This window comes from Leucopleurus acutus (assembly GCF_964270905.1).
Source record: "Leucopleurus acutus genome assembly, chromosome: 15".
Classification (NCBI taxonomy): domain Eukaryota; kingdom Metazoa; phylum Chordata; class Mammalia; order Artiodactyla; family Delphinidae; genus Leucopleurus; species Leucopleurus acutus.
In genome coordinates, this window is record NC_139157.1 from 26,598,225 (window position 1) to 26,615,196 (window position 16,972).

Here is a 16,972-nt window from a genome sequence, read left to right on the forward strand (position 1 = left end):
CTGGTGATGTTTTATTAAATCACACAATACATTAGCACTCTAGATTCATCATAATTGTATGGAAAGTCAGTCCAAGACCAACAGCATCTCTCATTCATTAAGAGATCTTTGATACAAGGACACATACACACACACGGCTATCTTGCATGAAGCCAAATAGCCAAACGAAAAGCAAGGAATTTGGTCCACTGTCCAGATCTCTCTGAATTAGGTCTGCATCAAGATAGAAAAACATCAAGATTATCAAGTTTTTAAATTTTTCAACAGGTGTTTTGGCATCAAACAATTAAAATCAACCTTTGTCTCTTCCATCACATCACAGGAAAAGGTTGATCCAGAGGCAGAAATGAGCCAAACATATTTGGAATTACATCATGTGAAGAGACATAATCAAAGGCATGCCCTTTGATAATAAGTAATTGTTCTTTCCATTGCATCAAATTTACTTTATGGGTTATTTTGAGAACATATCACTGAAGTTAATCCATTGCTACATTCTTGCAAGCTCTGAAGATCTACCGAATTAGTTTATAATAAAGGATGGATTTAAGAAAAATGATGGTTTCTACCCTTCTGCTTTCATGTTCCATAATCTTTTCTGTAGTGAAATAAAAGGAACAAATGGCAAACAGACATTACTCAGATAGCTAGGGAAAAAACTGATTTGCTTATTTGAACGTAGTTGATATATTCAATTGACTCTGTTGGCGTGAACCATGAACTAATTCTTATTTAAGTTCTACTGTAGAATATTGTGCTCATTGAAACTCCATCCACTGTTAATGAAATCAAAGGAAAAAAAATTGGATAGTAGTAGCTTACTCTTATATACAGTACTGGGCGTTCAGCAGTTCTGTAAATTAAAGTAAAATTATGTAGTGGGTATAGGAATTGTGGAGGCCTGGGACGTTGCCGGTTACAAATGGAGTGCTGGTCAAGATGACGGAGGGAAGGAGCAGAAGAAAGAGAGTAGGTTGATGCCCTCAATCCCTGTCTCTTTTTTCCAAATCATTGTCTTTCTCACTGTGACAAGTGAGGTGACAGTGTTTCGGTGAGAACACTGGCTAAACTGCTGAACTAAAAAGAATCCTGAGTACAGAAGTTCAACAAACAAGTGTATTTCTCTCTCACAATCGTCTGAAAGTAGGGGTAGGGTTGTAATGGTAGAAAACCTCACTCACAGGATTATTCAGGTTCCCAGCTTTCTTCTAAATGTGTTTGGTCATAGCTGGGTCAGTGCCACATCCACAGTCCAGCCATGGGACAGGAAAGAGAGAGAGGAAAGGACAAGCAGGTTTGTTTTACTTTTTAAAAATATGCATACCATACAATTCACCCGTTTAAAGTGTACCGGCCAATGGACTTGGGTATATTACATTATTAATTTTTTTAATAGTGGTAAAATATATTGCTATGGACTGAATGTGACCTTCCCCAAATTCATATGTTGAGGCCCTAATCCCCAGTGTGGTGGTATTTGGAGGTGGGGTTTTGGGGAGATGATTGGATTTGGATGAGGTCGTGTGGGTAGAGCCCCACGATGGGATTGGTGCCCACGTAAGGGGATGAACAGCCCAGAGCTCTCGCTTAGCCAAGTAAGGACATGGCAAGAGGGTGGCTGTCTACATAAGCCAGGAAGCAGGTCCTTACGGAACCCAACCATGCTGGCACCCTGATCGTGGACTTCCAGCTTCCATGACTGTGAAAATGAATGTTTGTGGTTTAAAACGGTATTTTGTTATAGCAGTCTGACCAGACTATATATAGTAAAATTTGCCCTTTTAACCATTTTTAAATATACAATTCAATGACACTGATTCCATTCACAATGTTGTGCAACCATCACTACTATCCATTTCCAAAACCTTCTCATCAACAAGCAAGTTTCTTTTAGACAAGTGATATGGGCATTGTCCTCATTCTATTCATTCATATCCGATTGGCTGCAGCTAGTTGCAGGGAGACTTGGAATTGTAGTCTGAGGTCTGCAGCTAAAGCAGGGCGCTCCAGTACCAGAAGGAAGAAGGGAGAAGGAATGCCTGGGGAAAACTAAGTGCCCACCAAAGGTATTTATTTAAAATAAAATCTTTGTCTCTTTTGTAAGAGCAATAATCCATTTATGAAGTCTCCCCTCTCAAGACCTAAGCACTTCCCAAAGACCCCACCTACTAATACCATCACATTTGGCATTATTTTTTCAACATATGAATTTGGGGAAGACACAAACATTCAGACCTTAGCAATCTTATCGGGCACAAGCACATATTTTGAATTTGATTTATTTATCCTCTATACTTTGGGGGGAATATTAAGGATTCACCAAGCCTTGGTGTATTTATTAGTGGGTTGTCAGTATCATGTTCAACAGCTGCCAGCAAACACCAGTATTTAGCAAGAACCCATGGAAAGGGGAATTTGGGAGACAAAGAGGCTTTGTTGGTCCCGTCACGGAATGTAGTCACCTTTTTAAGTTATTATGCTAATAATTTTAAGTAGATAATTCAGAGGACACAAAATCCAAAAGGTACTAAGGGTACACAGTGTGTCTTCCTCTGACCCCTCTATCACTGTCACCTGATTCCCCTTCACAGTGACAACTGTGAATTATTACCAACTTCTGTAGTCTTCCAAAGATATCATATCATACAAAAGGACAGCATCCCTTTTTGTAGACACACGGTAGCATGCAATCCACACTTTTCTATACTGCACGCTTTTCCTAGACATATCTTGAAGATCATTCCCAAGTCTTTCTTTGTAAATGACTGCAGGTCTTCTATTGTTTGGCTGTATCATAAATTATTTAACCAGCACTCTTTAAATAGAAGTTTAGGATTCTTGTCATTTTTGGTATGGCAAAAATGGTTTAGTCCTTGTACATATATTGTTGTGCCCATGTGCAATCATATTGTTAGGATAAATTCCGGATGAAATAATAGCTGTGTCTTAGTCAGTTTGAACTACAGAATTCCATAGACTGAGTGGCTTAAACAACCGAAGTTTATTTCTCACAATTCTGGAGGCCGGGAACGTCCAACATCAAGGTGATGGCAGATCCCGTGTCTTGCGAGGGCCTGATTTCTGGTTTGCAGAGAGCCAGCCCCTCTTTGTACACTTACAAGGCAGAGAGCAGAGAGAGAAGGCACGCTCACTTTTCTCTTCTTATTAGGACACCAATCCCAGGTAGGAGGCCTCCACTCTCATGACTTAATCACCTCCCAGAGGGTCCACCTCCTAATACCAACACCTTGAGGGTTAGGATTTCAACATATGAATTGGGGGTAGAGAGGGAGACATTAACATTCAGCCCATAATAAGGTGCATTATTTATCATCCATTTTCTTGTCTTCAGAGGTGGTACCAACGTGCTTTCTCCTGAACAACCTTCGTTCCAACAGCCTTGCTGACACGCGTGTTTTCATTGTGGTTTAATTTGCTTTTCTCCTATTTAAATGATGTTAAGGATCCTTTCATCTGTATAAGAGACATTTGCTCTCCTTTGCTAAAAACTTTCTTTTGACACCTTTTGCTCCCTTTTTTTTTTAAAATCACATTTCTAGTTCGTTTTTCAAACCCTTGGTGAATATGAGAAACATTGTCCAGTTGTGTCTTTCAGATAAACTTTAGAAGATAAACCTTAGAGGTTTTTTTTTTTTTGCGGTACGCGGACCTCTCACTGTTGTGGCCTCTCCCGTTGCGGAGCACAGGCTCCGGACGCGCAGGCTCAGCGGCCGCGGCTCACGGGCCCAACCACTCCGCGGCGGCATGTGGGATCCTCCCGGACCGGGGTACGAACCCGTGTCCCCTGCATCGGCAGGCGGACTCTCAACCACTGTGCCACCAGGGAAGCCCAACCTTAGAGTTTTTATTGCCCTTTCAAAGAATGTTTTGACTAGTCTTTATCCTCAAATTAGCCCTTTTGGAAGGAATCCTTCATGTATATAATATCACTAATTACATTGACTATAAAGAAATATTTTAAAAAAGGAAACACATTTCAGAAATTGGTATATAATATTTACTTAATAAATGTTGAATAAAGGGATAAATTATGGATAGATGGGTTAAAATCGGTGTTGCAATGGGAAAAATCGGTGTTGCTTTTCAAGTGTATTTTCTTTCAGAAGCAAAAGTAATTATCAAATTTAAATTATATCAGTTGGGAAGTTTTTGACTGAAAGAAAAAGAATGCCCAACCAAAAATAGGATAGGAGTTTAGAATAGGAGTTTATCCTCTCCTATAACAAGAAGCCTGAAGTAGGCAGTTCCAGTGTTCCTAATTCGGCAGCACAATGACGGTGTCAAGAAACAGACTCTTTCCCTCATTTTCTTGGCTGCCTTCAGCACATTGCTGTACACCCTTAGGGCTGTCCAATCACGGCTGCAAAATGACTACTGTAGCTTCAGACATCACATCCACACCAACTGCATGCAAAGGTGGTATAAAGGGAGTTTCTTCTGAAGAGCGTGTTCTTATCAGAGCGAAATTGCCCAGAACCCCTTCCCTAGCATACTTACTCATTCACCTCATTCTCTAGCTGGGTCACAGGCCCACCGCTAAACCAATCATTGGCAAAGAGCTATGGGTCCACCATGACGGCTTTAGAAAAATGATGACTAATCCAACTAGGGGGTCAGCCCACCTTCCCTGAGCACATTGCTGCTTGTACCTGAACAAGTTTAGAGTTCTGTGTGCAAGGAAGAATAGGAGAGGGGCTGGGAGATGACAAATGGGCAATTAACTTTGCATTAATTGTAAAATCTTCCAGAGTAACTTTCTCTATCCATGTGTGTGTGTGTGTGTGTGTGTATATATCTCCCCATATATACATATCTGTGTGTGTGTGTTTTGTGTAGTGGGACAGAAAGGGGGTGATGCTTTAATAACTATGGCTTTTCCACATTCTAGGACGTGGTGAAGAATTATATTGGAGAATGATTGCTCTTTTGTCTTAGAGAACAGTATTAGAGCCCTTCCGGTTACTTCTTCAGAAAAATATTAAGAAAATAAGGAACTTGGGGGCTTAAGTCTAGGGTAAGTGTGACTATGGGAAAGGGACTGTGCACAGCAGCAAGCAAGGCCCAGGTAGGGAGAGAAATACTCAGAGACACCAAGAGCAAGGACTTTCGACATTAACGTTCAAGTTTTCCTTTCCTGCACTGAAATGCCCTTATGATGGGGAGCTTCAAGCGTTTAGTAGATCCCCTCAACTGCATCCCAACATCAACTTTCTATTAGCAATAGCTGGCGTAAAAAAGGAGCACGGGAGCGCGTTAGGAGGAGCAGCTTGAAAGAGCAATTTCAGGACAGCAGGAAGCATCCAACCAGAAGAGGCAGATCCATAGAGGCTGAAAGTAGGTTTGTGACGCTAGGGGCTGGGAAGACTCAGGAGAAATGGATACTGTCTTCTAACGGTACACGATTTCTTTTGGGGATGTTAAAAATGTTCTAGAATTAGATGGTGGTAACAGTTGTACAATTCTATAAATATACTAATGACTATTGTGCACTTAAAATGAGCAAATTTTATGGATGTAAATTATATTTCAATAAAGCTTTTTTTTTTTTTTAAGTGATTGGCACAGCAGCTGGGAGAAGGAAGTCATCGACAACACCGAGCATGTTCAAGGAATCCTCAGACACACTAGTCTGAAGCTCTGTACTTTTCAGGGTTATTTAAGGTGAAGGATTAAGTTGTTTTATTTGACTATTAAATGAGAGATGGACCAAAAAGCCTGGAGATCTTGGGGACTTGGTTATAATAGCAATTGGAGGGCTTCCCTGATGGTGCAGTGGTTGAGAGTCCTCCTGCCGATGCAGGGGACACGGGTTCGTGCCCCGGTCCGGGAGGATCCCACATGCCGTGGAGCGGCTGGGTCCGTGAGCCATGGCCGCTGAGGCTGCGCGTCCGGAGCCTGTGCTCCGCAACGGGAGAGGCCACAAAAGTGAGAGGCCCGCGTACCGCCAAAAAAAAATAGCAATTGGACCCCTATCTCTATTCTGTTTTCATGGTACCTCAACTGCTCTCTGGGTCCCTTAGTGCTCACAAACAGAAAACTGTTCGTACGTACAAACATATAGGTTGGATTCTTTTCCTTTTTGAGGACAGCAGAAAGGAATCATGGATAGAGTCTGGGTCCTCACTGAGTTGCAAAATTAACAAGCATTGGAACTGCCCACCACCACTCCCACCTCCTCCAGCTTTATGATGTGCGGTTGAGTGCTTCTTACCAAGAGGCAGAATAGCATAATGGTGAGACAGATGGGCACTGGAGCTAGACCACCTGGGTTCAGATCAGCTCCCACACCTACAAGTTACCAGCTATGAGACCAGGGCAAGTTACGGAGCCTCTTCATGCCTCAGTTTATCCTTTGTATTATTGGGATAATATTAATGCCAACCTGTAGAAATATTGTGAGAATTACATGAATTAGTCCATATAAAACACCTAGAACTGCTTCGAGCAAATAGCAAGCACTGTAATAATAAACCTCAGGTATTATTATTTATAATAGTGTGCAATACACAACATTGCTCCAACGTCCAGTGAATTTGTGAAGCATGAATGTGGGGTTCAACTGAATTGTAAACTGAAGAGAAAGACGACAGGTAAAACCATGGGTTGTTTAAGACCATAGGTGATACATGGTAGATGGTAATTTGTAAGAGACCAGGGTGACATATCTAATCCCTAGTCAGGTGCAGGTAACAGCTTGCATGGTGAAAAATGAAAAACAGAAACAAAACAAACAAACAAAAACCTCTTTTGTTGTTCACCCCACCCTGTGGGCTAAGAACCATTCATTTATATTTGTGCCACTTGGGACTCTTTGGGTTGAAAGTGGCAGAAATCTGAACTTAAAATGACTTAAGCAAATAGCAACAATAAAAACGACTTTGTTTTATACTAATGACAACTACTGTGGCAACCAATCTCAATGTGCATTGACTCTTGTTCACACTTGGACTCAAAAGTTGCCCACACTCACCTGCGTATATCACCACAGCTTGAGTGCAGGAGTGGCCAACACTCAACATGAGGTGCAGAGGTCAGGAGTTACAAGAAGGGCCAGTAGCTTTGGGTGCTTTTATTTTCTTTTGGAACCTTCCATAGGAATGTCTACTTTCCCTTCACAGTGGCTGTCGTTATAGAAATTGAGCAGACTTTTCAAAAATCTTCAGCCAGGACTTCTGGTTCAGCTCCATCATATAAAGAGCCTAGAAGTTGTTACTATCTTCCTTACAAGCAGAAAAAGATGAACAAACTGAAAATCAATGACTTTTCAAGGACTCTTCAGAGAACTGAGGTCACAGGGCAAACTGCCACCCCTAAATCTGGATAGACAGATGAATCCAGGAAGTTACAGCAGAGACCTCCTTACTTGAAGCAGAAGCCATTGGAGCTATAAACTGGTAGAAACACTTCAATGGTAAATTTTATAAATTTCTGGAGGCTGAATGTGGACTACCATGTGAGAAACTCCTGGAGGAGTCTTAGGGTAGCCACTACATTTTCATGGGTTTGACTTCTCCGAAACCTTGGCACTCTGGCAGAGGGAGGGAAAGAGTAATCATTTTGAAATATGCCCAGAGGGTTCTTCACAACAGAGGCCTACTCTCCAGCGGCAGGGACTTACCAGACTTTCCCACCCTGGGGAAAGGGCATTTTTCCCACTGGAGGCCCCTCTGGTCTTCCTGTATCATCTAAGTGGAGAAAAAAGAAAAGGCTAAGAAACACCTGTGAAGGTCACAACCCAGGGACACAGACCGCTAACAGACTGAGATGTAATAATAAGATTGTAGAACACATCCCCGCCCCTACACTTTACCAGCACACCGACAAGGCTCCAATCTAATAAGAGTGGATTACAGCTGTAAGAGCTGAGGTGTGTCAAACTCTATTTAAGGAGGAGCTCTTAGAGAAGCCCAAAGACAACAGTTGCAGTAAACATTAAACAAAGTCAATATTACCATGAAATCTCACACTAGAAGCATATTTACCCCAGTTTCTATTATCCCATACATCACCTAGCTTTCAAGAACAACAACAAAGTTATAAGGCATGTTAAGTAACAAGGATGAAACATGTCTGAATAGGCAAAGCAAGCATCAGGGCCAGACTCAGATTTGACACAGGTTCTGGAATTACCAGACAGGGAATTTAAAATAACTATAATTAATATGCCAATGGATCTAATGGAATAAGTAGACAACATGCTAGAGCAGATGGGCAATGTAAGCAGGGAGATGGAAACTCTAAGAAAGAATTCAAAGGAAATGCTAAAAGTTTTTTAAAAAAACCGAAACACTGACAGAAATGAAGAATGACCTTGATGGGCTCATCAACAGACTGGGCATGGCCAAAACAGAATCAGTGAGCTTGAAGATAGGTCAATAGAAACTTCTCAAACTAAAAGGCAAAAAAAAAAAAAAAAAAAAAAACTTCAGTCAGGTAAGGACTTGTGAGTTTCACACAGCTTTGTCTTGGTGAACTATTGCTATTAATCATACAGACTAGAGGCCCTCTGACACCACTTTTCAGGATGGCTAGTCTCATAGAAGTTTAGGTCACTGCTTCAGCTCTGTTCAGCAACCCACAGTAGCATGTACACACCCTCTCACCTGCACAGTTCTGGGAAATCTTTTACCCCAGAGATCTATGACTCAGTTAACAATAGAGGGCTAGACAGAATCTGGGTAGGGGTCCAGCTCAGGGCCAGCATTGAGAAGGTCTGACATCATGCTGTGTTCCACAGACAGATTCCAGCTGAGAAGTGGCAAGTGAGTGTGAGGGCCTCCATCCTGAAGAATTGATAGAGGAACAGATTGTCAGTTGGGACCAGACACCAAAAGGTGTACAAGGTGGGGGCATATTCTCAGAAAAAGGGAGAATCCAAGTTGTCAGAAATGGGCACAAAGACTGGGTCACTCACGTGACAGTTGTGACTTCCAGCTGAGTTCCTCCCATGGTGATACTCTGGAGAACGTCAGAAGCCTCCTTCCTGCCTGACTCAATGCCTTGACAGAGCCCAAAGGTCAGGGTGGACCTGAGTCTGTGCATGGACTCAAGTGCTACTGACCATGGAGGAAGGATTTGCAAGCCAGGCCATGGCTGCCACCTAATCATGCCTTCTGTGGCTGAGCTCCAGCACTAACTCCTATGCTGCCCTGCCCTGTGACTTGCTTGCTCCACGGACAGACTCCCAAGCTTTGCCCAAACCAATGCATGTGACACTTTTGATCTTCCTGGGTTTTTTCTATCCTATCGTACCCCCCTCACCCCTCCTACCATAGGTGTCTGTGATGGTTACTTTTCTATGACAACTGTCTAGGCTGTGGTGCCCAGTTGTTTGGTCCAAAGGTAGTCTAAATGTTGCTGTGGAGACACTTTTAAGATATAACTAGTATTTATACTCAGTAAACTTTGAGTAAAGGAGATTACCCTCCATAACGTGGGTGGGCCTCATCCAATCAGTTGAATGCCTTAAGAGCAAAGACTGAGGTTTGCAGAAGGAGGAATTTTGCCTCAAGACTGCAACATAAAAGCCCCACCTGAGTTTCCCACTTGCTGGCCTGTCTTACAGATTTTAGATTTGCCAACTCCCACAGTTGCCAATTCCTTAAAGTAGATAGATAGATCTTCTAGGTTCAGTATACACACACACGCACATGAACACACACACACACACACACACACACACACACACACACACTTCTTGGTTCTGTTTCTCTGGAGAATTCTAACTGATACAGTGTCTCCACAAGTTTATTGACAGAAAAGAGTTAATCTTTTTGTAATAAATGCAAACCAACAGTTTTAACCAAAAGGAATTCTTTTCTCAGTGAAAAACAATCATTTTATCCATTTGCCTGATAGTGGACTTAACAAAAATATATATACTTCATTCAACTTCGCTGCTTTTCACTAATTCTCAGCTTCACAGAGTTGCAGCAGGATGTTGCCTTCTGGTATGCCGGCATTACAACTAATGCCTATTTTGAAAGAAGCCAGTATAACTCTAGCCAACCATTCCTAACTGCAGCCAAGTGAGAGCTCCTACATCTTAAATGGCTTGTAGAGGTACCTATGGAAACAATCAACTGCCGTGAGAACAAGTCAACCAGACCCAGTTACAAACCATTACAAACCATTACAATGTCACTTAACCAGCTTGTGGACACAAACTGACGCCTCTGCTTTTTGCTCTGTTTTGATTTTTGGAAAAATAAAGAAAAATAAAGGACGCCACCATCTGAGACTCTCAGAAATATGCTGGCAAATAATGAGTGTCTTCACCCTCCAAGTACCTCTCCAGGAGAGGGCTGACAGGAAGACTTCCCGCTGGCTGCCCACTACTATTATGTCTCAAACTCTATGTTAACTGAAGTCAGCTTTGGATGGCTTTCACACTGCAGCATGAGGCAGGACTTTATTTTACTTTACTTTTCCTTGACTGGAAAATGAGAGTGTTTTGATGCTGTTGTTGTTTGAAACCAAACTGCCATGCTAATTTAGGAAGCTCCTGATGGGATGGGCCCTGCATCCCAGAGACTAAAACACCACCACAGAAGGCAAACACACGCCACACAACAGCAAGAGGACACAGATGTGTCTAGAACAAATTTCTAACATTATCCCTTTTAGCAGAGAGACTCATACTTTATTTTGACAAATTTAAGATAGAAAAATATCATAAAGTGAATATAGCAGTTGCTCTTTTTGTAACACGGTTTGGATGTGCAGTGCAACTTGAAAGGCCTAGCTTAACAGAACGGTCTCATTTCTGTTTGGGTTTCAGTTAATACTGAATTATACGTCAGCCGTTGCATTTACTTGAGAGAATACTGGACACAGTAAAACTGTTTTTTAAAAAGGTTATGGCATTCAGTAATAAATATTATAAAGCAATGAACCAAAACAACCTCTCCAATTGTTTTTATAATTACTAAAAGCCAACTTTAAACTTCATGATGAAAGGTAAGGATTCAGTTTCAAAATAGCTTTAACATTTTCTACCAATATATAATAGAATAGTAGAGCACTTATATATTTTTTAAAAGTGAGGAAATATTAGAGGAAACATATTTTAGATGACTATAAACAGTAAACATCAGTGTATTTAAAAATGTCATTTCAATAATATACTCTTCCCAGCTGGCCATAAAAACTATAGATCTAACTGTCATCAAAAAGGTGCCCCTGCATGTAATCTTTGAGTTTACTAAGCGCTGCCATCATTTCTACACTCCATCTTTGTCGGGGGTGGTTGAAGGACTCTTGGTACATGCAGATACGTGGTTATGGCCATAATGACAAAAAATGTGCCAGGAGTCTGCAGCCGGAAACCCTGCCTTAATTTGTTAGTCACCTTCACATTCTTTTGTCTCTGTGATGCTCGGCTAAACTCGCGCTAAATTATTCACACGCCGTTGCTAATTTTGTTGCTGTCAGGCGTTTCAGCTTCTTTCTTTGCTTCCCTTCCCCACTCCTCAAAGCAAAATATTGGGCGGCTCCTCATTAAAATATGTCATCTCTAACATAGAAAATAGTGTATGTACATATATACATATATGCATTTCCTTTTCAAGGACTGGGTAACTCTTCATTTTCTATCAAATAATCCTTCTTCATGTACTTGGTTCCCCTAACTAACCTCCACACTTCCAGGTAAGTATCCTTTAATGACCTCTTGCTCACTTCTGCAGGGCTGTCTGAGATCTGCGAGCTCCCGGCCACCAGCGGGACTCCTCTGGGGCCGCCCCTCGCCTCTTGCCCACCCTGCTGAGTGGAGTCACCTGCTGCCGTCCCACCTTCCGACCCGCCACTTCCACCCTCCGCGGGCAGCTCCTCCAAGCCGAACGGCAGCTGGGCTCCACTTGGCTGCGCCTCCTCTCCCCCAGGCTGCGTCTCCAAGTCCTCGTAATTGCTTTGCTTTCTGGTTTCCAAAAATTTGGCCACGCAGTAAATAATGGAGCCCAGGGTGTTCACCACGACTCCGGCAATGAATAGAGAGGTGGGCTCCACATCGCTGAAGGCCACCATACCCACCGTGATGGTGGCGATGCTCTTCACCACCCCCACGAAGCTGGTGGTCACCGCTGAGTTGATGTAGGTGCAGTGCAGCGTAGTGAAGTTCATGGCACAGCCGATCAGGATGCAGGCCACGAAGATGCACACCATGGCCGGGTCCTTCCAGCCGGGGAAGGTCCAGGCGTGGATAGAGTCGCTGCTGGCGAAGGAGAAGATGACCAGCAGCGGGGTGGCGGAGACAGCGATGACGTACTGCGCGGTGAGCGGCCCGTGCTCCGTGTCGGCGCTCGCCTTCTGGATGAGCACCAGGTAGGCGGCGTGCACCAGCACCGCCAGCACGCCCGTCACGTACCCGATGGGGTCGCCGGTCAGGTCGCCGGCTCCTGGAGCGCATCAAGAGGCCGGAGGAGCCAGGGCAGGAAGGAAAAAGAGGAGACACCGGGTTGGCAAGGGTGGGTACCCACTGGGGCAAAGGCGTCTGTTGGAAAGCAGACAGGGTTCGCGCCCAAGCTCTACCCACGCTCATCGAAAGGAAGAGCCAAGTTCAGCCAATGCCCAGTTCGAGGCAGGAGAGGCGCTCCTTCCCTTCCTTATCCCCGGGGGTCTCCCGTCTACCTCTATCCAAGACAGAGGCCCAGGACAGCGCAGATGCCCTCGGGGTAGGCGCTGTGGCTTCCCGAGCTGGCAAGGATGTCACCCAGGCACGTGGTACGCCTGTCGCCTCCGTGGGGCACCGGAGGAGCGAGCGGGCCCCGGCTAGTGGCTTCTAACCGCCGGCGGGCTGGGAACCGGGCGAAGAACACCCTCCCCTCGACCCTCGAATGAAGGCACCCCGCTTCGCCAGCTCCCATCTCGCTCGGTCCTCCAAGCCCGGCCCGCACGGGTCTCAATCCAGTTGCCTCTGCCTCGCGCCCGCAGCCCCCCGCGCGGCGCCGGAGATCCCAAACTAGCCCCAAGCTCCAGCTTGGCTCCCGTCGTCCCTCCCTACTCCGGCCCCGAGTGACCTAGGGAAGTTCACGGCCCCCTCCATCCGTCTTGGTCTGGGGACTCTAGCTCCCAGGCTCAGGCGTCTCTCCCACCCCTCCCGGAGGAAGGAACGAATAAAGGGGGAAGACGGAAGGGGGAGGGCGAGAACGGAAGGGCGATACGGAGTGAGACGGGCGGGGGTCGGAAGCCAGGACGGGGGGCGGGGGAGGGGGCTCTGAAAGGGGGAGGCCGGAACCCTGGGGAAGGCTCTGCTGGGTCTCAGAAGTACCGTTTTCGAGCCGAGCGACCACGTTCAAAGCTTTCCGCCTCTCTCTGCCTCAGTCTCCCCATCTGGAAGTGAGGGCTTTGCCCTAAGTGATCTCCGCGGTCTCTGACTGGTGGGGTGGGGTGTACCGGGGGTCCGCGCGGGTCCCGCTCACCTGCCAGCGCCGCGCCGCAAGTGGTGATGAGCACGGCCGCGAGCACCCCCGGCGAGGGCGCGCCGTTCTTGAGCACCAGGACGCCGATGAGCATGGTGACCAGGGGCAGGCAGCGCTTGAAGACCACGTACATAGGCAGGCTGAGGCCGCGCAGGGACCAGAGCGTGAGGCTGGACTGCAGCGTGGAGAGCACGGTGACCCCCGCGAAGGAGCGAGCCAGGCTCAGGCCAAACGGGGGCACAGCGATGAACCCGAGGCGCCGCAGCAGCTCCAGGCTCAGCGCCGCGGTGGAGCTGGTCAGGCACTGCACCAGGGTCAGGAAGGTGAACTGGTAGCGGCTGATGAGGAACTTGAGCAGGATGTTGAGGGAGCCCGAGAAGACCCCGTGCGCGATGGCCACCGAGATGCCCAGCACGCGGCCCCGGCACAGCTGCCGCATCGCGCCTGCCCCGCCGCACCCGGCGGTGGTGGAGCTCCGAGACCTGCGGAAGGAGAGCGGGGAAGAGAGCCGGGAGGAGCGGAGCGAGGGCGGCAGGGGAGCCCGCCCAACACCACGGCGAAGGGCAGGGGGCGCCGGCTCGGCTGCAAAAGGGCAGCTCCAGCCGGGCGTCCTCGCGGCTCTGCGGCTCCGCGTCCGACTGCCCCGCAGCTCCGGGGAGGCAGTGACGGGGGCGGGGGACTCCGAAAAGTGGCAGGGGTGGGGGGCTGGTCTGAGAGGAGTGGCGGGAATCCTAGCGACAGCGATTTGTAAGTAGGTGACGAGCTGCGTTGGGTTGTGTCCCGTGCGGTTTCCCCGTCAGGGAGGACGCTCTGCGGTTGGAAGCCCCGGCAGCGGCCGCAAGCGGGACCGGACCTGCGCCCCTCGGGCACCTAGCACCCAGCCAGGCGGGCTCTCGGGGCGCGGTCCTCTCTTCTCTCGCATGGCCAGCTGCTCCCGCTTGCCCTTGCTTCCCGGCTCCGAGCTGAGGGGCGCAGGCTGGGGGATCGCGGGCACAGCTAAAGACTTTAGAAACAGCTGCGTTCCACGGTCGGGCACCGTTCATTAGCCGCAACAAGTGACAGCTCCCTCAGCCCCCTTCCCCCTGAGCTGCAGCGGCTTTTCCACCCACGGTTCCTCCCGGCGCAGCTGCGGTACCCTGTTCAGCTGCCGGCCAGGGAAGGGGAAAAGGTCGGTGCCAGCGGGCTGCGGGGCTCACGGATTCTCGCGCGCCAACGCCCCAACATCGAAGGAGCCCAGGGCCCCGGGCCGCCGGCGGGACGTGCTTTATTTAGAGCGGGAAGCTGGTCCCTCCCAGTCCCGGGCGACGCGCTCTTCTGCCTGTGCGCCTTCCGAGGAGGGACCTGGAATTACGCTCGCGGCTAGGGGCGGGGGGAGGTTCCCGGGGGCGCCGTGGCCTCGCTGGGCAGCCGAGCCTGGGGCCGGGGGCAGGGACACCTATTCCAAGTGAGGCAAAGATGTGAAATAGGCAAAACAGCAGAAACTAAGTCCAAGTAGCCTCTACTAGTTCCGGAGGATCGCCGGGGCAACGGTTCCCAGGGGTGAGCGGGGAGAGACTGGCCGCTCTGGGGAATGGGGTGTGGGTGGAAGCAGGGGAGGGAGGGCGTGGTCCCAGGGGCAGAACGCGGACGTAGAGCCGAGACTGGGTGCAGCTTTCTGTGGATGCCCTGGAACCGACCGCCACCTGCGGAACCGTCACGGGCCGCTTTGGGGAGGACAACCCCTACCTCCTGCCTCCCCGGCCCAGGGCATGTGTCTCCCACAGGACTTGTGAACTGTTTACTTCTTACTTGGCTAAGAGTAAAAAGAATGAAATTCTTATTTTCTGCAGGTGCAAGACTTCTGTGTCCCTACGATCTGAATTTCGTTCCCTGGAAAGTAATGTCCGGACCGTAAACTCGGTAGCAACAGCGCGTTCGCTCAGCAGAGGTCACCACTAAGAGTCAGCACAGTTTAGTTTTCGCGCTGCTTAAAAATTACCGGCTTGGCCAGGGTTCCGGAGCGAGGAAGAGCGCGCGAGATCGCGGCGCCCTACCTCTCTTTTCCTTCACTTCTATTACCCAGCCACCCCCACCGGGATCCCAACCTTCTAACCACCACATTGCCCTAATACACACGGCACATTTCCCTACTAATTCTTTTGTTTTCTCCTCCATATTTCCACTTCTGTGCTAAACGCAACGCTTCCAGCCCAGATGTTGAAGCCGCGATTATTATTGCCGCAGCAGCAAAATAACAGTTTACATCAGGGACTGGTAGCATCACTGCAGTCCTTCATCTGCGTCAGCTTTGTGTGTGCTGGGAGCTCCCTTTGGTGGGAGAGCGCTTGGTCTCGACCAGTCCTCCTGCTGGTATGCCCAGGGCCTAGTAGGCCCCCAGAAGTGGGCACTCAAGAAAATGCTTGCGGAATGGCCCCCTGTGGCAACCGGAAAGCATTATACTGAAAACTGTGCTTCCGGTTCCCTGGCGGATTCTTGGGTTTTGTAGCTACAAGCTATGGTTACACACTATTGGCTATTTCAGAGACTCTGTTTTTCAAGTGTTGATGTTCTTCCTTTAGAAAATAATGAGGTTTGAAGCAACAGTTGAAATTTATGTTTATATGTGTGGTGGTATAAGCATATATTCATAGTACACTCAGATAAAAACTTGGAAAATTAATTTTTTAAAGACAGCATCAGCAAATAACACATTTCTACTTCTGGGGACTATTCCAATTAAAGGATGGTTGTTTTAAGCCATATTAAGTGAATATAAAGAATTGTCTGCACAGACCTAGTTTTGGAATGATTCATTTCTGCCAGCAATTATAATTGCTTCCATTTGTGATACTAACATTAGGTAAAAGATTTGGGGCTGATTCAGCTCTCTTACCCTTCTCATTTAGGCAAGAATATTTAGCTTAATGTTTGAAACCTACATTGGCATGAAACAGTACATGTTCTCCATTTTACTGCATATAATTTTTTCCATTAGGGCTTTCATTTAAAAAAAATTTAATACCATCTTCCACACCAGTTACTAGATAATCTCCTAAAAGAAAAATGGGAAATCTTCTAAGGAAAAATGGAAAAGTAAGAATACTATGTGTGTAAAAAAAAAAAAAAACCCCAACTCTAAATGGCTTAAAAATATTTTTAAAAAAGTATTAATTGTCCACTACAGGCTTGTATTTGGGAGAAAATGAGGAGAGGGTTTCATTCAGTAACTATTTTCTTTAATTTCATGGGACTATGACAGTTTTTCAGGGCTTCAAAATATATAAGCATAATAAATAGATATCAGATTACATTAACCAAACAATTGATAACAAATCTGATATAGAGAACCAAATATAACAAAAAGAAAAAAAAAAGAATACTATGTTTAGCAAGGTTAATTGAACATGAATGTAGATCTGAAGGCCAAAAAGCTATTTGACCTACTGGTATCAAGGGTCAAGACTCAACCTCCATTACCTTTGGAGCTACACAATAAATTCTGATGGCATTAAATAAATCCTTTAGCTCATTCATTCAACAAACATATACAGAGC

At 46.5% G+C, this 16,972-nt stretch overlaps 1 protein-coding gene across 1 annotated transcript; it reads right to left on the reverse strand.

Annotated features, from left to right (window-relative positions):
- Positions 1 to 11,586: 11,586 nt before the first annotated feature.
- Positions 11,587 to 13,878, reverse strand: SLC35D3 (solute carrier family 35 member D3; the record flags this gene model as incomplete). Its single annotated transcript, XM_082855273.1, has 2 exons — positions 11,587 to 12,416; positions 13,440 to 13,878. The coding sequence occupies 2 exons, from the start codon at positions 13,876 to 13,878 to the stop codon at positions 11,587 to 11,589; spliced, it is 1,269 nt and encodes a 422-aa protein (XP_082711399.1).
- Positions 13,879 to 16,972: the final 3,094 nt, after the last annotated feature.